General features: G+C 52.1%; 2 protein-coding genes across 2 annotated transcripts; both read right to left on the reverse strand.

Annotated features, from left to right (window-relative positions):
- Positions 1–351: 351 nt before the first annotated feature.
- SSTR3 (somatostatin receptor 3) lies at positions 352–1,560 on the reverse strand (the record flags this gene model as incomplete). Its single annotated transcript, XM_084293195.1, has 1 exon — positions 352–1,560. The coding sequence occupies exon 1, from the start codon at positions 1,555–1,557 to the stop codon at positions 352–354; it is 1,206 nt and encodes a 401-aa protein (XP_084149321.1). The 5' UTR covers positions 1,558–1,560.
- A 5,928-nt stretch (positions 1,561–7,488) lies between these two features.
- On the reverse strand, positions 7,489–16,754 carry RAC2 (Rac family small GTPase 2). The gene is made up of 7 exons (XM_084306951.1): positions 16,618–16,754; positions 13,613–13,684; positions 11,912–12,029; positions 10,396–10,458; positions 9,694–9,853; positions 8,451–8,585; positions 7,489–7,724 (listed from the first exon to the last, which is right to left on the reverse strand). The coding sequence occupies exons 1-6, from the start codon at positions 16,650–16,652 to the stop codon at positions 8,455–8,457; spliced, it is 579 nt and encodes a 192-aa protein (XP_084163077.1). The 5' UTR covers positions 16,653–16,754; the 3' UTR covers positions 7,489–7,724; positions 8,451–8,454.
- Positions 16,755–20,083: the final 3,329 nt, after the last annotated feature.

Genomic DNA, 20,083 nt, shown 5'->3' on the forward strand with positions numbered 1-20,083 from the left:
AGAAAGAAAGAGCAGGATTTGAGCAGTCAGCGTGGTCTCCAGCCAGGAGCAGTGCAGGAGCTGTCCCTAAGACTTGCTGGAGAGCTAGAGAAGGGTCAGCCATTCATGCAAATGGCTGGCAGGTCTTAGCTGCAGAGAGTTTTCCTTGCTGTTCTTCCTTCAGGGCAAACTGCTTCTCGTGTTCATAAGCTTTTTCCACAAGCTCATGGAGTCCTCTTCATCCTTAAGCATAATCTTGACCTTTAATATTCCCTTGTATTGACCTTGCCCATTGCATTTGAGGTGGAACAGCAGAGAGGGTGAAGGGGATCCCACCTCTCAATGTCTCTTTCCCCTGCACCGTCCCTTTCATCATAAATAACTGACGTGCAGCTTGTTGCTCTTCTCAGAGCCCACAGGCTGCTCAGGGAGTGGTTTTTGCTCATTGCTCTCTCCTGCCCCGCTGCATAGCGGGCGTTCCTGCCTGTCATTGCCGTTCTGGGCAATCTTGCTGATCTCCCCCTCTTCCCCTTCATCATCCGTCTTCTCTGGTGGACCTGCCGGTACTTCTTGGCTCTGGACTCGGCGGGATGGCCTGAAGATGGCCCTTCGGAAGCCCTGCTTGAAGCGGTAGGAGAGGAAGCCGTAGATGATAGGGTTGGCACAGCTGTTGGCGTACGGCAGCACCACCACGAGGAAGTAGACACCGAAGAGGGATGGCTCCTCTGGCAGTGGGCAAACGACATTGATTATGTTGAGGACGTAGAAGGGAAGCCAGCAGAGGACGAAGACGGCCACGACGGCCACCACCATGCGAGTCACTCTGCGCTCTGAAAGCTTGTGCTTGGAGGACAGAGCCCTCACCCGCCTGCCGGAGGAGCGGACCTTCACGACGATGAGGAGATAGCAGAGACAAATCACCAGCAGCGGCCCGAAGAAGCCCAGGGTGGCAGTATAGACGATGAAGCCAGCTCTCCACACCGAGGCAGGTTCTGGCCACTGGATGTGGCATGTGCTCATGCCTAAGGGGACGTCTGAGAAGACCACCACGGGTAGCACCACTACGGATGACAGCATCCACACGGTCGCGCTCACGGCCTTGGCTACCCGTGCTGTCCGCCATTTGGAGGACTTCCCCGGGTGGACCACGGCTAGGTAGCGGTCCACGCTCATCACCGTCAGGCAGAAGATGCTGGTGAACTGGTTGATAGCATCCACGGCCATCACCAGGCGGCACATGAAGGACCCAAATGGCCAGTAGGACAGGGCATTTTGTGCGGCCAGGAACGGCAGGCCCAGCATGAAGAGCTCATCGGCTAGGGCCAGGTTGAGGATGTAGACGTTGGTCACCGACTCACTCACCGAGTGCCGCAAGACCACGTAAATGACCAGGGAGTTCCCGACCAGCCCCACCACGCAGACAATGAGGTAGACCAAGGGGATGAGGACACCGCTGAAAACCACACCGGGGCTGGCGGTGGTGGAGCTGTTGGCGGTGGTGAAGCCTGCCCAGCTACCAGAGGCATTCCCCTCCTCTGACACTGCCGGTGTGGGGAGGCTGAAAGTAGAAGTGTCCATAGCAGAGGCAGGGCAGAGGGCAAGGGGAGGTCTCCCTGCAGGATCAGTCAGCAACCTGCAGGTGAGAAGAGGAGAAGAAAGGGTATTTACACTGGGGATACGACAGCTGAACAATTAACAGTCTGAATGTGAACGGGTGTGGGGAGTCAAGGTGGGTTTCTGGATGCTGGCAGCCACGGGAACATGTGGGACAATAACAATCCCATCCAGACCTGGGAGGCACAGTGGGCATGGAGAGATAAACAGGGACATGAGTGGCCAGTAGGTCTTCTCCTCCAGGGGAAGATCCTCAGGGAAAGAACCATGCAGTAGGTTTGGTACAGGGAGAGTCGCTCTTTTGTGTCACGCTAGTTTGAAAGTAAAGTAAGAGATAGATTATTTTGGGTACTCCAAGAGGGATCAACCCATTTCTCTCTCTCGTCTTTCTGTCATTTTCTCTCTCTCCTTCTGCACCCTGCAACACACTGCTAATGGAAGGGGCTCTGCCTGCCCCAGCTGTTCACAACACCAAAGCCGTGTCCCAGCCCTCCTAATGTGGGTTGCCCAATTGCCCGTCACATCAGGGTTTGGCATGGAAACAGCACTCTCAGCTCACTCAGGGAGAGCTTTGAGCAAACAAGCTCTCAGCTCTCCACCAGCTCTCTGCTGACCCTGGGTGAGAAGTTGCAGGGAGAGAAGAGACAGATAAGGGAAGGATGTGCCTTTTGTCTATAGTCAGGGCTCCAGACAAGTAACAGTGCCCAGCATATACTCCAGACCAGAGACACCCTGACATACCTTATGCAGGGGAGACGTGTGATGCTTTCCCAATCACTCCAGCTCTGGCAGAATTTTCTGGACTGGCAGGGTCACCGTCTTGATGCACCAGCTCCTTGGGAATGATGATGACTTGGTGGAAGAGTACAGGGACCCTGAGGCTCACCTTTACACATCCCGATAGATCTCTTAGGGCCCTGAAGCTCCTTTGTTCTTGAAAGGAAACCTGGGGATCTCAAAGGAAAGGACTCCCAATATTAACAACCTTTAGGTGGCCAGAAACACTCCAGAAACTTTTCTCAAAGACAGGATTTTACAAAGCATCCCAACAGCGTTCACACATGTCTTGATAGTACAGCTTTTTGTCTTTTTTGTTGATGTCATTCAGCTTCTGGGAACCTCAGGGGAGACCTGCGTTTTGGATGGATCCCTTGAATATCAGATAGGCAAACCCATCTGACTCCACAAATGTACCAAATCTTATGCTGAAATAACCTCATCTGATATGTCCTACTAAAAGACAACTGGGCAACTCTATCTTAAGCCCATTCTTATTGGCTATTGCATAAACATTTTATGCTATACTTCAATGGGCTTTGAAGGACTGGAATTGTTTAGGATTTTTTTTCATGTGCCTTGGGCTGTGAAGCACTGTCTTGATGGAAGACCATCTCTTGGGGTCCAGCAGTACTGGGTTGACCCACACATCATGAGTGGATGCAATAAATAAGCAGAGTAGGAAATGATTTGATACTCAGTTTCTAAGCTCCAGGATCTTTCCTCTGATGTTTTTTCCACTGCTGTTCCAGTGACGCATGTGCCCATTAGCTCTTGCTGGAAAGGGGAGGGCAGTGGCTGCTCTAGGGAGAAAGATCCCTGTGAAAGGTGGCAGAAACCAGAACAATGTGTTCATAAAAAAGATGATCCTCTAAAATGTGAGGACATCATTAGGAACTCCTGTGGATGTTCCTCCTTCATGCACATGAATTTCCATAAAGACATTTGGAGAAGAGCCCCATGGATGTCAAATATGGATAAGGACGCTCATGCTGGGGTGAAAAGCATGTGGGGAAGTGTCTGGGGTCTAGACCTCAAAGCTGGTGGCTCAGGCTGTTTAGCAGTACATTAAAGCCAGTTTCAGAGGTCCAAAAGCCCTACCAAAAACGCTAAAGCATAAATCACAAAACACAGATTTGCTATAAACTCATTCTCCTGCTCAAATAGCTATGGTGGAGAAACTTTGTCTTTTAGCAGGCGTGGTCTGTCTGCGCCTCTAACTTTTTCGAGTACCATCTACCAACCCAAGCTCCACAGCAGATATTCTGGCTGGTTTTAAAGAACAACCACAGGACATCAGTGCCTCATTTGGGTCGGATCCACGCTGCTGGCTGCTTTGGCAGCACCCACGTAGGTAGAAAGTGGTGAGGAAAATTGGCTTCAGACTGAAAGCGTGCATCTGCTTGGGGTCTGTCCCTAGAGATGTGAAAAGCACCTGTTGCAAGAGGCTTGGGATCTCCTAACAGCTGCTGCTATAATGCTCCTGGCCCATACAGCTGGAGAACAGGGGTGGGCAGAGAGGTAAGGAGGGGCAGGGAATTAGTGCCACTGCTATTTTTAGGGAAAAAAAAAAAAATCTTTTTTTCTATATTTCTGCACTGTTTGGGAGGAGGCAGGGGATGCTAAAACCTGGTTGCAAAACAGGACAAAAAGCTGGGAGAGACCGCTGAGCCCAGCAACTTGCAAGCCCCTTGCCACCCTCCCCTCCTGCCCACCTAGTTTCCCGTGGTCCCATCCCGGCTCAGGACGGCCGCTGCCTCCCTGCAGGGCTGAGCAAAACGGTGTGGGCCAGGCTGTGCTGGCAGAGCAGGGGGGTCAGCAGGCTTTTCTGGGACTCGGAGTTAACTTCTGCGTGGACTCATGCCCGCGGGAGACAGCCGGGAAGAGCGAGTGCCCGCCGGGTACTTACGTGTCGTTGGGACGCATGCTTTCCTCTGCTCCACCGGGAGAATCCGTGTCATAGTTTTCCCCTTCCCCTTGCTTTCTTAAAAGCAACTGAGCACAGCAGTCCCAGGAGGGAGCGAGTCCTAAAATGTCCCATCAGCAGAGAGGCACGTCCTCCTCCCTGGGCCTGCCCATCGCCCCTCTCTGCCTGCTGCTTGGACTTCGCCTCCTCAGCCCCAGGACCCACTCATGGGGGGGACGTGGCCGTGAAGGGATGCCAGACCCCTCATCCCCACGCTGGTGGCTCAGCGGACCCCGGTCCCTTGTCCATCTGCAGGAGAAGGGGGCTCGGAGGCTGGGGGTGGCAGATGGAGAGGGGTGGCAGCTGCTGGGGGACGGATCCTGGCGACCAATGGGCGCCAGGCGCAGGAGCAGCAGCAGGAGAATGGGAATGAAAGGATGAGCGATAGGGCATGGGAAGAGGGAGAAAGGGAGGGGAGCGACCGGGATGGAGAGGGGAAAGGGGGAGAGAGAGACCAGGGGAAAGAGAGGAGAGAGGGGAGAGCGCAGGGAAGGGGGTGGGAGGCAGCGATGGAGGAGCGGGGTGGAAGGAGGAGGGAGCCGGGGGGAGTGGAGGGGAGATGAGGGAAGAAAGGGATGCAGAGAGCAGCTGTGTGGTGGGAGAGTGGCGTGGCGGGGGGGATTCAGCTCCGCCAGGACCTCCTCAGCGAGGGGTGATGGTGGTGCAAAGCGCTGTGGAAATGCCCCCCTCCCCGGGAGCTCCCTGCTGCCAGCATCTTGCAGGCAGGGACCGGTGCTGCGCGGAGCTGCAGGCTGACAGCAGAGCCCTGTGGCTGGCAAGATGCTCAGAGGCAGGGGTGGTGTTGAGCACGCAGATCCTGCTGCCCTCTGCTCTGCCCCTCGAGCACCTCCGGCGGGGAGCAGATGGGCAAATAGGGGGCTGTCTGTCTTGGCTTTCTCCCTGCCCTGGCTCCCTGCAGAATCTCATGTCTTTTACACCTCCTTAGGGGAATTAAAAAAAATAAAAATAAATAAATAAATAAATAAAAACACACAAAACTAATTAGCCCCAAACTCTCCCATTAATTTTAATCTGTGCAGCAAAGGGTGGACCCAGAAGAAATGGGGCAGGGCAAGAAATTCAGCTCATTTGTAACCGGACTTCTCCAGGAAGGAAATCAGGATTTCCCCATCCCATTCCCTGCTCTGAGTGCTTCCCTATACTCCTCACTCCCTCCCTGCCCTGCAGCCTACAGCGATGTCTCCCTGTACTGTGCAGTCACACAGCTCTTGGCATTTGGCACTGCTGTTAGGAGCGTTTGAGCTCCTAGAGCCAATTCCAGCCTCAGCACAAGCAGGGAGTACCTCTGTTAGAAGAACATAGCCATGGGCTAAAACCTGGGCTTCCGTAACTGCTGGTGCGATTTTATGTCCAGCCAGTGTTGCTCAAAGGTGAACAGGTGAATGCAGGTTAGAAAACTGCCAGGACACCTCTGCTGGGGTCTTGGCCACATGCTCTATGGAGCCACAGCAGAGATGAGTTCTCACTGGGGAAGAAATGGCATGGGCAGCACCCAGTGGTTGTCTTTGTCATGGCAGGGCTGTGTCCATGCACCACGCGGAGAGCCCAAGGGCTCGTGTCTCGAAACAGCCACGCAACAGCAGAGGCCTGCCCACGCCAGCTAACCTTTGCAGGACGTGTTAGCATACGCACAGTCACAGGACCACAACTTCCATTTCTCCAGCTTGCTTCCTCAATGCCTGGAGTCCTGCCCCGTTCTCAGCCTCAGGCAGCTCCACCGGTGGTTGTGCAAGCTGCTCGAGCTGTGTTGGAAGGGGAGCTCAGCTCATGCCCCTCCACAGATTAACTAATTTTGCTTCATGCATATGGCAAGCCTCTCCTCCCTCTGCGTTGCTGCATTGGATAGGAGACAGAGCATTAAACACACTGAGGAGGTAAAATCTTTGAAACTGGAGGCAGAGCAACAACTTGCTGGGAATTCAGTGGTTTGGGTGATGTTTGCAATGTTTTAGGGAGGATGGGTCCCAGTCTCAAGGGCTTTCTGTCCCTTGCCCACCCACAGGTATGTACCCTCACCTGAGACTTGTGCTCCTCTGGAGCGGTGCTGGCACAATCTGCATTACCCCTGTGTGGGGCTTGGGCAATTTGTCTGTCAGCTCACGTGCAATGCAGGCATTTGTGGAACTCGCTGCCGCAGGATGTCCTCCAGGATGGCTTTGCAGGTACCAGCAGATAGTGTCTCCTATCACTGAACTGCTGTAGGCAGATCCAGCCATGAATTGCACTCACACAAGTTTCCCCAGCAGCAGGGTACTTCGGGGGCTGTGCTGTGGCAGGATGATGCCGACACAACCCACGCCACCCCTCGGTGCAGGACGCAGCCTGGGAAGCTCAGCGGCAGCGCTGCAGCGAGGAGAGGGAAGCTGGCTCAACTCCACGGCTTCCCCGTGCCCTCCCAGGACTGCAGGATTTTGCAGTGCCAATCATTTCACCCGGAGCCCTCCTCCCACCTGCAAGCGGTGGCGGTGGCAGCCACCCTGTAGCACTTCTGACTCTCGAGTCCCTGCAATGCATCAGCAAAGGCAGGTGCTCACAGCTGCCAGATCCATCGTACCGCTGGGACCACTCTCTCCGGCTTAATTTTAGTGACTCGGAGGCAATTTGTCTGGACTGGTGACTCATTCCTCTCTCGCGCTCTCTTTTTCTTTTTTTTTTTTTTTTTTTTCCCTTCCCTCCCCCTTCCTGTTCTCGCTCTGCCTGTGCCTGGCGGCGTGAGCAAGTGCGGGTACCGATATGACCGCCTATGACGCCAGCTGAGGAGCGTTCGTGCAGAAATGTTTTGGTGGAAGGGTTTCCCCAGCACCCTGCAGGGACAGCCACTGCAGAGAGCAGTCTGAGTAAGGGTGTCCCCTCCCAAAGCTTGCAGAAGAGGCAAAGCTTTGCTAGGGGAGGAGGAAACTTTTTCAAGTGGACACGGGGAGCCTGAGAAGGGCAAAAGCCAAGGTGTGATCACCCTGCTGACACCGTGTTTGCAATTTCTGGGCTCCCCAGAACCAAGCTCAGAGTGGTCCCACCTGGGTATCCCCTTCCAAAGGAGGGTTAAGGCTATCGGGTGCCTCCAAATGTTGCTCACTGCTGTCCCGCTGTCCCCTGAGCTGTGACACACCAGAGGCACGGCAAGGACGTACGGTCTTTTTATTGGGTCCTACTCACTACGTTGTGACTTCAGGATGAGGAAAGGAAGGGGCAGCCGGGGCGTGGGGCAGTTGTGCAAACGGTCGAACCAGTGCTACAGACCCACAACAGTCTTTCAAGCCAGCAGAAGTGAGAAGCGCAGTGACTGCTGGAAGGTACTCAGCTCCGGGATGGTGGAGTCATCGCTTTCCTGCGTGTCGGGCACAGCCTGGCGTCAGGATGGGGCTGGGATCTGCAAACAATACAAGGACAGGCCTTGTGAGACCCGCTCGGCTGTTCTCCTGCTCTCCCTCCCTTGGCCCCGGCGGTGGTAGGAGAAGGAAGAGGGCCAGGCCCTGGTTGGAAAGCTCTCACTCTTCTCTCTCCTCAGGCTCTGGCAAAAGTTTTGTCTCCTTGAGTTGAAGGGGAAGGGCAGGAAGGGACAATATGAGTAATAAAGGAGTCCTGGGGGTGCAGCTGCTGCTTGCTAATGCACAGCCACACAGAACATCCCCTGAGGTGAGCAGGCTCTGGTAAGAGGAAGGGCCATTTAGGCAATTTCCCATGAATAAGGAACAGCTTTTTTTTTTTTTTTTTTTTTTTTTTGCCTTATTTATAGGCAAAGGCTGTAGCTTTGCATAGCTCACAGCTGGCCATGCCCAGGGCGGTTTGGATGCTGTTCCCTCAGTGGCAGAAAGTGACAGACCGTCCTTTTCTGTGAGGGCAGGGGTAGGAAATCCTGTGCCTCCCTGCACCCAGAGATGGTGGCAAACCTGCACATGGGCAGAAAGGGAGAAGTGGATAAGGGGCCCATGTTCTCCATTCCCCACGTCCTGTCCTCTCCCAAAGCATGACTGCTGTCTCCCTCTTGTTCTCTGAGGGTGACCCATCCCACCAGACGCAGCAGGTCCTAACCATTTGGGTGCAGGAGACACAAAGGGCCACTGGTATCTTCCCCAGAGATCCCTCTCACACTTACTCTCCTAGAGGAGGCTGCATGCTCGTTTCTTTGTCCGGGTGGGCTGTGGACAGAGGACTGCTCGGATGGCCTCGTCAAACACCGTCTTGAGGCCGCGCTGCGTCAATGCCGAGCATTCGAGGTATTTCACGGAGTCTGTTGGGAGGAAAGCAGGTGCTGTCATGAGGAGGAAGAAGATTGGGGGTATCTGGGAGCTTGCTGTGAAGGGTCCTGACTCAGAAGAGAACCCGTGCAGGAGGAGGAGGAATACCACAGATCACTGAGATGAGGCCTCAAGCATCCGCAGGCTTCAAGTGTCACTCAGTCTGCCTGGCATCAAGCACCCTCAGTGGCATCTTAAACCACCTAGCACCTCCTTTTTGGGACTCTGGGCTCCAGAATTGTCAGAGATCTCATGCAAGGCACTTGGCTCTTGCCCAAACTGAGTAGACAGGGCTTGTGTGACCAAATCCATTAAGCATTAGCAGGACACACTTCACTCACTCAGGTAGTAGTGACTTCAGGGCAAAGCTTTACAGCTCTACAAGACCAGGGCTTGCCTTTTCCCCACTCCTGTAGTCGAAGCAGAGCCATTGCATGAGTCTGGCTATGATATCCTGGTTGGCCACCCTCTCCTCTAAACTCCCAGTTGAAAACTCCTCCCTTAAGCTGGGTTTCTTCCCCTCTCTGCTCTCTCTGCCTGCTGCATCTGAGGGGTTACCAGGCACAGGTGTTGGTGCATGTCCCAGAACACAGAAGGGGGCTGGTGTCCAGAGATGGGGTGAGATACATGTAGTGTGTGGGGTTGCATGCATAAACCCCGCTTATCAGAGGCAGGAACAGGAAGCTGCAGTTGCAGCTCTTCCTGAGAGATGTTAGAAAACTCAGTCTTCCGCCTATTTCCGGAAGGCCTCTGCCCACAGAGCAGCTGCGGCTTTCACAGAAAAGTATTGGCCCAGATAGAAACAGCAGAGTAAAAGGAGAGCAGGGCATGCAAGTGTGTATGTAGGCACTTGTGTATGTGTACTGCATGTGTGTGGAGGGTGGCATCCAGAGAGGGGCAGAAGACAGAGGCTTGAGGTCTTGAGGTTTCGTCAAGGAGCCCACCTCCTTCCTGAGCCTCCCAAAGTTCATTTTGCCCTTCATGTGTCACCCTATGTTCCTCAGAAATACTTCTAAGGAAGCCACATTAGGCTGAGGGGAAGCCTTTATCTTCTGCCTCTCTCCTTTCAGTAGGCCCAAGATGTTGCCTGCAAGCACATACCGATTTCCTTGGCCAGGGCAAGACCCTGAGGATACGTAATGGGGGATAGCTTCTTCTCCTTCAGCTTCTCAATGGTGTCCTTGTCATCACGAAGATCCAGCTTTGTGCCCACAAGGATGATGGGCGTGCTAGGGCAGTGGTGCCGCACCTCGGGGAACCACTAGCGGGGGAGCAAAATGCCAAAGATGAGAGAGATAACTACACATATAGACATCTAAGGGGAAACGAAGAGGCACGCCTGAAAAAAAATCCATCAAGATAGCTGATACCCTGTTCTTCCCCACTGCCCTTCCACCCAGTGTTGGGCACTATACCCTGGCCCAGACCAGCCTGTTTCCAGGTCCATAGGCATAATCTTTCACATGGAGCTCAAAGCATGAATTGAGGCCCTCAGGCACTGAAACATCAGAGCAGGGGAATAGTGAGGGGTGAAAGGAGAGGCGGTGCTGAGCATAGTCTACTAGGCAAAAGCACAAGCTGTTTGCCATCAATCATGGCTCCCTGAAACCCAAGGAGAAACTTGAAAGTTGTAGGAAGGAAATACTATGTTTTAATTCCTTCTGGCTGACACAAAAAAAAGGACATTACCTCTCTGGGTCTAGACATCTCATTAGCAGTTTCCACCCACAGTCACTCTTTTTGCAAGACCAACACCAAGCTCACCCTCCACAACCCTTGAAGGACCAGGATACACCATCTCACCTTAGCACGGACGTTTTCATAAGATGCTGGGCTGACAAGGGAAAAGCAGATCAGGAAAACGTCCTGTAGGCATACAACCAAGATGCAGAGTTAGGATGAGCGCACGGGATTGCTATACAGAAGGCAGGGAAGGGACAGCAAAACTGAGTGGGCACCAAGAAGGGTCATGTTGGGGAAAGCTATCTCTCACTATCTGACACAGTCCAGGCTTCTGCTGATTGTCTCTAGAGGAGAGACGAATATTTGCTCCCCTGACTCATGGTAACCATAGCCACCACTATCAGAAGAGCCAAAATGTTAACTACAAGGATGGGGTTTTTGTGGTAGGCACACTCATCCTCATGGGAAACGGTCTGACAGTGCCCTGTTCATTTCTCATAGAAAGTCAGATAGTTTTCAGGACAGAATAATTTTGCCTGCTGCTGAGAAAAAACTGCATTGAACTCCAAAAGTGCACATTCAGGAGGCAAATGAGGCAGAGGATGTTATCCACATAAGCACTTTTCCTGTGCATGGCAGAAGTTAGACTTCCATTAAAAACAAAACAAAGCCAAACCCCAAAGGCAAACCCTTCAGGGTTATATTTTTTCTATCCAACTTCAGCTATCTTAAGCAGGAGTGTCAGGCCCAACATTGCCATACTTCTATAGCCACCAGGGGCTCAGAAGACTTTCCCCTACCTGTGCGTGGCACATGTCCCACAGTGGGTGCAAGCACGTTGTTGAGAAATATGCATGTTGAGAAATATGCACTGACTGCAGAAGGAGCCTAGGCAAGCAGCTCCTATCAGGCATCTGACTTTCAGGTGGCTGAACCTAGCTGAAACAAACTGTGCCCTCAATTCCTAGCCCTTTTGGTTGCAATGGCAACCTTCAGACCAATGCCTGAGGCAGGAGGGTCTTTCTGCACTTGCCAAGAGACTGCTTGGAACAACTTCAGGGGAGGTGACCTTGAAATCCTAAAATCACTCTGACAATGTGGTGAAAAACCGGTGAACACGGTATCTGATAAGAACCATCCATTTGTTCTGTTAGAGGCTTGGGCTTAGTTGAGGCTCCGGTGGATCAAATACATGTGTCCACACACCTGATTTCTTGTAAAGGTCAGAGGCCAGCATAGGGGTTCATAGGAATGTGGAAAGCTCCTGCCTCAGCTCCAAAATTCCCTGAGACACTTGGGTTTCATAAGAAGGGCATTTTTTCACCAGAGGTGTGTAAGGCATCTAACCCCACCTTGAAATCGGTGTCAGGTGGACTCAAAAGTATCTTTGAGGATCTGTTTTCTTGCTGAGTTAACCCAGTAATGACATTTAGATGAGGGCTTCAAAACTCCTATAAATGCCTTTTACCTTTAGGGTATCCAGGCACTGTGTATCAACATAAATATTGTCAGAAAAGGGCAAAGAGAGAAGGGAACAATCCCGTCACTGCTGTATGGCAAATGCTGATTTTTCAGCAGGGAAAGGAAACATATCTGAAAGAGGAACAAGGGAGGAGGAGCATGGAATGTGACCCACCGTCTGCGGGTAAGAAAGAGGCCTCAGCCTGTCATAATCCTCTTGTCCAGCAGTATCCCACAGCCCCAGATTTACAGGCTTGCTGTCAACCATCACATTGGCGGAATAGTTATCGAACCTGAAATGCAGAGGCATAAACCATGGCTCAAAAAACTAGAAGAGGGAGCTCTTCCAGTGGGGCAGAAAATTCACTGTGTGTACCCCAGGGCAAAGCGTAGTGATTCCTCTTCTCAGCTCACGTGGCTGATGCTGGTTTCCTGTGAACCTCTATCTGACAGAATTTCCACTCAACATCAACATCCTCCCCATCACCCAGCTGTCCTCAACAGGTGCCTGGCTGCAGCTTCACCTTCTTCGTCTTGCATGCAGATCAATAAATGTGTGATTCTCCTGCTTATCTCCTCAATGTCCTTCCCACAACCATTCCTACTCTAGTCAAGTCCCCGTGCTTTTCATTTGTGCTCTAAACCACAGATTTATCCTTGAGAGTGGGGAAGAACAACACATGTCTCTGTAACTGTCCCAAAGCCCTGCACTCCTCAACATCTCTGCTGGAGCAGAGGTCAATATACCCAGGTGTGCTCCCTTCCTCTTTGAAAGCATAAAATGAAATATTTGAGAACAGCTGTCAGGATTGCATGCTTGGGAACAAAGACATATTGTCAAGAATGGCTTTTACATCCATAGAGGTGTTCTGCCCTGGGTTCTCGGAAAATTTTCTTTCCTGTTCGTTTTGGTGTATCTTTTCATAAGCTTCATAAAGAAAAACAGAGATGGGAAGGAACCAATGCAAAGACCTTTTGAATGTGCTCATGGCACACGCTGCCTTTGTAAGATAAGCCATACTGCCTAGGGGCATAAAATGGCCTCTGTTCCCCATCTCCAGCCACAAATCTCAGGCATAAAGATAAATGGTCTGTGGCCCACAAAATGCATGTCCGCTTCATGGCCACCTGCCAGGAAGGGATGATGTCCTTGCAAAAACCAGATTGAGGTGAGATGGGTTCTTGTTGCCACAGTTATTATTGCAGCTTCCGATGCAAATTGGTCTGGGAAAAAAAAGTGAGGCTCTGAGGTTTTCCTGCACCTGAACTGGCAGTGTGACACACTCTTTCTCCCTCCTCAGGGAGCGTGTAGTCATACTCCACACCCCAGTGGTATGGTACGAGTATGCATGGTGTGTGTCTCCAAACATACCCCACGTAATGGGGGGAGAAAAATGCACCTGACCACTCAGCCAAAGGCAGCTGAATTGCATAGTGTTTCTGCTCTGACATTTATCTGAATCCTGCACTCTTACCACCAGAGTTATCAGGGCCTGCTCTGAAGACATTACCTCAAACAAGGAAGGTTTGTAGACCCCTGTCCAGACAGTCATCTTCTCCTGGGTCTGGTCCCATTTTTGTAGCCCATTGCCTGACTGGTTCGCGTTGCAAGACTCCACCTGCTACTTGTAAACTTAGCAGGCAGGTAGGGTTGGTTTATGTTTCCCAAATACCCCAATTATGCTAGGGTTTTATAAGGCCATTGTGCTGAAAGGTGAATGACAGACCAGAAGTGCAGAGGCACTTTTGTTGGTTTGGCAGCTCTTCCTCTGCTGGCCTGGAGATTGCAACCCAGCCTTCAGAGTGCAGAACAGGTCTTCCTGCACCCTACTTTCCCACCTCCCACCCACCCCAGGACTGTGGATGTGTCACTCACACAGTGGGGATGTATTCTCCTGGGAAGGCATTGGTGGTGTAGCTGATAAGGAGGCAGGTTTTCCCCACAGCTCTGGAAGAGAAAGAAAAAACATAGCAGGGAATAATGGTTGTGCCATCAGTCTTGCTAGGGTGAGATGAGGATGGGGAAATCCTTCCATGCCTCAAAGTTAGCCCTGTTAGGAAACCCCTGGAAGGAGAAACACATTCACAGAACCAGACAACGTGTAGCCATAGGACAGACAATTGGTAGAAAGGAAGACAGGATGTCACCCAGAGCTGTTTGTTGTCTTTGAGCACGAAGGCTTGTTTTTATGGTTTGGTACAGAGATCACTCAGCCAAAATGCATCCACTCCGAGCTGGGGGTGAGCCCATTTTCTGGTGCGTGCACAGTGCTGCACACTCACAGCTAGGATATACACGTAGTGACTTGGTGCAGGAGTGTCAGAGCTAAGCTGTCCGTCTGTCTGCAGCCTTGCCCATCTGTACCATCCGCAGGCTGCTGCAAGCTGCAACATCACCGACACCAGAAGCCGCCAGCAGCCAGCAAGGTGCCTCTCCTTGTGGCTGCCTGAGGCTGCCTGTGGTGTTTCTGCGCATGTAGCTCGTGCTTCCTCTCTCCTCAGCCTCCCCCACCCACATGCTGCAGCAGGGTGGAGAGCAAATAAGATGGGGTAGCAGCATAACCCAAGGCTGGGTGAGAGCACTGATGTGACAGAGAAGGGAAACGGGCAGTCAGGCAAGGGGAGGAGGTGTCATGGGCAAGGCGAAGCCTGTGGTGAGGCAAAAAAAAAAAAAAAAGTAGAGAGAAATTCCAAGAAGATAAAGCAGCCAGGGCAGGTACGGGACAGAGAATCCTTTTTCTGCTCAGCTGTCATTTCTCAGGTCTGTGTGGCCTGGGAAAGCCTGGCCAGGCTTCAGTTTCAGCATGTGCCAAGTAGAAGTGGGAAGAGCAACCTCTGTCCTCAGCCTACAACCACAGTTGCAGGATCAAGGAGGTGCCTTTTCTGAGGGAAAAGCCTACGTCCTTCTGGTGGAGGCACTCCTGCTGGCCATGGACCCATGCTCCGGCCTCCTCAGCTGTAACTGTGAGGTCTCCCATTGCAGAGCTGTGGCCCTGCATTTTACTGTGCCCTTGACATGCACACTTGGCATCTTCACCCTGCTCACAAGGCACCTGCCCCGGTCGCTGCACTGTGGAGCAGCTGAGGAGGAAACAGAGCTCTTCAACATGCTCTGACTCTTTTTTCCTCCCTCTGCCACCTCCCTTTCTGAGCTCCTCCTCTCTGAGTTCCCTCTTTCCCCAGCTCCCCTGCTTCCCTCTTGTTATTGAAGGAGTGCCATGGAGGCCTCCTGAAAGTGTGTGGGGAATGGCTCAGGAGATCTATGGGGTTGGGGGGTGTGAGTTAGTGGTGGAAGGGTGAACAGTTCTGAATTAGTCTGATTCAACTGAGAGGAATACGAAGTCAGTGAAAGGGTGAAGGTTATGGCAAAGAGAGATGTGGGGTTAGAGATCTGGACACCTGCAGGTTCCTGGGACTGAATTCATGGAGCGCTAGGAGGTCGATGGTATGTGATGGAGAGGCCTATGGGGCCAGAACACCCATGGGAGAACATGAGGGGTTTTAGTTAAGGTCCTGTAGTTAGTAAGGTTGGTCTGTGGCAGGGTGACAGGGAGGTGGCTGGGAGGGAGGTGAAGGGAGGTGAAATGAGACCTCAGAGTGATGGGGGACGTCTGGACTTCTGTGTCGCAAGATGGAGGGTGGAGAGGTGCAGCATGCAGATAAAAAAAATGATGGGGCAGATGACAGATTTAGGAGGGGTTGAAGTGAGAGGGTCTGAGAGCAGGACACGTAGTGGGGTTAGCCTTGTTATGAGGGAACGGTGCCTTGAGGGGTGGTTACAAGAGTTGTGGCAATGGGTGAAGAGGAAGCTGGGGGTTAACAAGGCAATGGTTAAATGCCTGGTGGCGTTATTCATCCAGCTCTAGCTTGCAGCTTTCAGGGGACTTTGCTGAGAGGTAACGATGTTTCTGAGGGGCTGTCTCCTTCCTTCTCCCTTCCCCCAGCCCCTGAAAATATGTCTGACATTTATTGTTATGTTTAAAGACTTCTTCCTCCCCAGGGTAGTTTTGAAGGAGGAAGTGACTGTGGGGAGCAGGGCTGCTGCAAATGTCTTTTCATCTGTTACCTGATAGCTGCCCCAGATAACAGTCTGGCCAGCTCCTAGCTGGGAAATGAATTAACCGACTCCGTGCCAAACATCCTGCCCACCTGCTGGGCTCTGCTCCCCTCACCCCCTCATCCCACAGGGCAGGGGGACCGTAGACGTGGTCCCCCACACCTCCCTTTTCGTCCCCCTAGATCGAGCCATTTCCAAAGCACACAGGATGTGGGCAGAGCTGCCAAAGTGCTGCGAAGGCCAGGCCAGGCTGCCTCCCCCTCCCAAAGGGGTACATACCTGTGCCCACCTCAGTGCGAGCACCTCCTCCTCCTGGTGCCCACAGAAACCCCTTGCAAATGTTCTCCCCGACACCCTGAGGCGGAGACAAGGTGTCTGAACACGCATACACCAGGATCAGGACCGCAGTGCCCTGTCCTCTCTCAGCCCCAGTGAGCAGATGGCTTTCAAGGAGCCATTTCCCTGCAGGAGAGCACTTGCACCTCTCGGGTTTTCAACCTGACTCCTGCCTACAGGTTGAGCCTGGCAGCGACGCCACCACCTCCTGTGTGCGGGCCAGATCTGCCAAGCCGGTGAAGGACAGCCCCACTTTCCATGCCCGTTTGCAGATGCCCTTCAAAATGCCCTCTCCTCCACCCTCCCCCAGCCTCCCCAGAGGTAAGTTCCTCACCCTGGTGAAGGCACAGAGAGCGAGAAAGGCAACGCGAGGCTGCCAGAGGTCAGCAGCAAGCCTGGGGAAGTCTCCCCAAGCAGTGACCTTCTTCCTCACCCTTTGCCACCACCCCTCCCTCCCCGCACCCACAGAAAAAGAAGGGGGTACGTACCCATCTCCCACCACGACACACTTGATGGCTTGCATGTCCCTGGGCCCGTGGCGGAGGACAGTGCCTGGGGCAAAGGAAAGTCAGGCCAAGGCAAACAGCGGGCAAATGTGAGTTATCAGACCTTGAGCTGAGGCGAGTGGCAGGTTGCAGGGAGGGAGGAAATGGAAGAGGGAACTTTACTCAATCGCCCTCTGGTCCCTCCTCCCCTCCCACCGCAGCCCTGAGCCCAGGCCGTTAGCTGAAGGCGGGGCGTGCTTGACTTTGTGGTTTGGGAGATTATTGCTGTCTTTTTTTTCACCCCGTGTGTCTCAACCCACTCCCTTCCTGCCCCATCCCAGCGGACGGCTGGGGGCACCAAACTGCTTTTATACGGGAGATGAACAAAGCTTAGAGAGGGGTGGGAGGCCGGAGGGGTGGACTTCCCCCTCCCTCCTTCATCATCCAAACTTTGGAGGAGGTGTAAACAGGCAAGGATGTCTTCAGTAGGACCTGGGGAGGAATAAAGAGCTGGAGCAATGGAGATTTTTCATGTCTTCCCAGAATCCGTGTCAACGACAAAACGTCACAAGGAATAATATTTTCTGCAAAAGCTGAACAAGGAACTGAAGTGGCCTCTATGAAGCAGCAGCCACCCCACAGCTGCCCTGTCCCACCACACTGGTGGCAATAAGGTCCTGTCGCACCTCCCCACCTGCCCCCAGATTGCTAGTACAAAGAAGTATTGGCTCTGTCTACGTGTTTACCATGAAGTGGAGCAAACACATCAGAGGATGAACTGAATATTCTCTCTTCTGCTGCTACTATAAAAGCCAAGACTGGTGGAACAGAGAAGTTCATGCAAGCCAATTTCTCCCTACCCACCCTTCCTGCAACCTCCGTGCAAAAGTAGCCAATGAAAACTGCTGCTAGACCTCCTTCATCTTGTGCTCAGAAGGTAAAAGAGTTTAAAGCTAAGCAATAAGGAGAGGCAAAGCCTGAAGAAAGAAGAGACATGGAGCGGAAAGGTGGCTCTGAGCATTCTAGGAGGCTCTACTCCTTCCTTTTGCCCCTCAAAATGAGGGTCTGTGAGCTTCTCCTTCCTTCTGCCTTGCAATGCTAAGCCTGGAAAAGAGCACGTGTCTATACGTCTCTGTGCCCCACAAACTGATGAGTGGATGGGCAGGAGATGCACTTTAGGGAAGAAGGGATGTGGTGACACAGAATTAATTAGAATTTCCAATTTTGTCAGGAGGTCAGTTAGACCAAGAACAGGGGGCATTAAGTTGGGATGTTCCCGAAGGAAGGGATGCCGAGGGAAAGTGCTTTTTCAAAGGTTGGTGACCTCTGTGCTGCAGCAGCCACGGGAGGCTGTTGGAACTGACCCGCTCAGGAGGACAGCTCTCCCATCCGTCACACAGTGCTGGCCGCTACCCAAAAACATTCAACCGTGGAAAGTTTCCAGGTCTTGCGGCTATTTCAGAAGCACAAAACTACCAGCTGTACTAGGTGTTCCCTCTGTGGGTGGTAGGGAAGGGGGGGGAAAGGAAACCCACTGACTCCTTTGCAAGAGCAAGAACAGGCTGTGGAAATGAGGGGAATACAGGTCAGAGAAGGACAGAAGAGAGTCACAAAGGTTGCTGTCAGGAAACTAGCAGTAGGAGCTGGAAAGAGCAGGCAGGTGAAGAAATATAGTGGGCCAGGAGGTAGGGACTCTGTCAGATTAGAAGGCAGGTACACCTGGTTATAAAGAATGATACTGGTGGATGAAAAAAATACCCAATATTTACAGCTGGAATTGGAACAGGAATTCTCAAATCAAGCACTGCTAGTAGAGCTAGTAGTGTTTCCCATCCTAACCCCACATCCTTGCCCAGCAAGTGTCAAGGTAGGTCTGCAGGCTGTAGAAAGAGGACTGTAGCCAGCCTGCAAAACCAGCAAAATGTGAAGTGCAACCCATGGGCAGTTTGTTGGCACGAGGGGCAGAGTTATCCAAGAAAAAATCTGAGCTTGACATCAGTCCATTTGTCAAAAAGGTTTGGAAAGCTGTGCCACGTCTCAGTTAGAAAGTTTTGGGACATCTGATGGCAATTTGCTTCCCAGGCAACTGGACACACTGGGAGCTCTCTGTGGCAGGTGTCTGGGTGAAAACTGAGGTTTATGGGATCCTGAGGGTCCTGGGAGCTGGGGACCCTAGGTATTCAGGGAGCTCTAGGTTGGGCAGACAGCCTGGGACAGAAAGTGAATTATTTTTGAAACTGCATTTGGAATCACCTTATCAAGAAGAACATTTCTGTTTACAACTGAGCATTTCTCTGAAGGTTTCAAATAACCCCAAGGTACCTTGGTAGGTGTAGGGTGGGAAGAACAGAGTGCGGACAGTTGGGGTGGAAAGGATGGGGGCTAAAAAGAAAAGAGATGGAAAGAGCTGGAGAATATATTGGGTGCTACCTGGGACAGAGTGATGATGACCTGCTGACTGCCAGTGTGTGGTTTTGTCCTTGCTGTCCTGCACGGGGGCCTGTGGGACTGGCAGCATGGAATGGAGAGGGTAAGAAGAAGAAGAGTTGAAAGCAGTCAAGGAGGAGGGACTGCTGATACTCACATCCAGGTGAGCCCCATTTCATGGCCGCTGTAGTTCTGTGTGGCCAAAAATGAGCAGTAAAAGTCCAGGTAAAATGGTGTATCTCCATTCCCCTCCTGAGCAAATCATTTTTGAAAGACAATTGCCTGTTACTGCTATGGATAGTCAGTTTTCTTCCAAGTCAGAGATCTGTGCTCTGAATCTAAATGCATTTCTCCTCTGCCAATAGCTGCATAGAGGAACAATAGAGTTTTATGTAAAGGTTTTTAAGGGTTTTCTTCCTATCATATTTAAATTATTAAAAATTAGGTTATTACATTTAAATAATATGCCTTCTAACAGCTCTGAGAACAACTAGTACCTGCTACATTAAAGCTTCTCAATTGTGTATGCTGAAGGAGAGGGAAGGAAACTGCAGGAAATAGCCCTGTAACCCTTAAGTGAGCACATACAGAGCTGCTGCTGCTGCTGCTTTGATGTGCTCTCACACCACCAAGAGGTGCTCTTGACATGAGTTTCCTTCTGCATGTGCAGCGGGGCCGAGGGAAAGTAGGCATCCCTCTGGGGTTTCTTGTTCCCTTTGCTGAGTTTGAGGAAGGCATTATGGCAAAGAATTGCTCAGTGGGATGGTTCTGCTCTGAGACACTTCCAGGGCTCTGGGTTTGCACAGCACCTATGTGGGATGGTGGGCAAGGGAGATGCGTAACATTAGCTCTTTACCCCCAGAAAAATGCAAAGCAAAGAGGAATTTGGGTCACCCCACCTCTCCCCCTTTTTCTGTGGTGTTCTGTTCTCTCGGTGAGGACACGACAAGGATCAGGGGCCTCTTTCAGAGCTGTTTGAGCTTCACAACCCTGCACAAGAGGGCAGAAGCTGAGCAGGAGGCTTGTGCTTCAGCACAGAAGG

Source organism: Netta rufina (genome assembly GCF_964035555.1).
Source record: "Netta rufina genome assembly, chromosome: 1".
In the NCBI taxonomy this organism is placed as follows: domain Eukaryota; kingdom Metazoa; phylum Chordata; class Aves; order Anseriformes; family Anatidae; genus Netta; species Netta rufina.

Coding starts and splice junctions, on each gene's coding strand:
- RAC2 (XM_084306951.1), bottom strand. CDS start 16,652: ATGCAAGCCATCAAGTGTGTCGTGGTGGGAGATGG. Junction 13,685..16,617: donor TGTGTCGTGGTGGGAGATGG/GTACGTACCCCC, acceptor TTTCTCTTCCAG/AGCTGTGGGGAAAACCTGCC. Junction 10,459..11,911: donor CTCTTTCTTACCCGCAGACG/GTGGGTCACATT, acceptor GTATGCCTACAG/GACGTTTTCCTGATCTGCTT.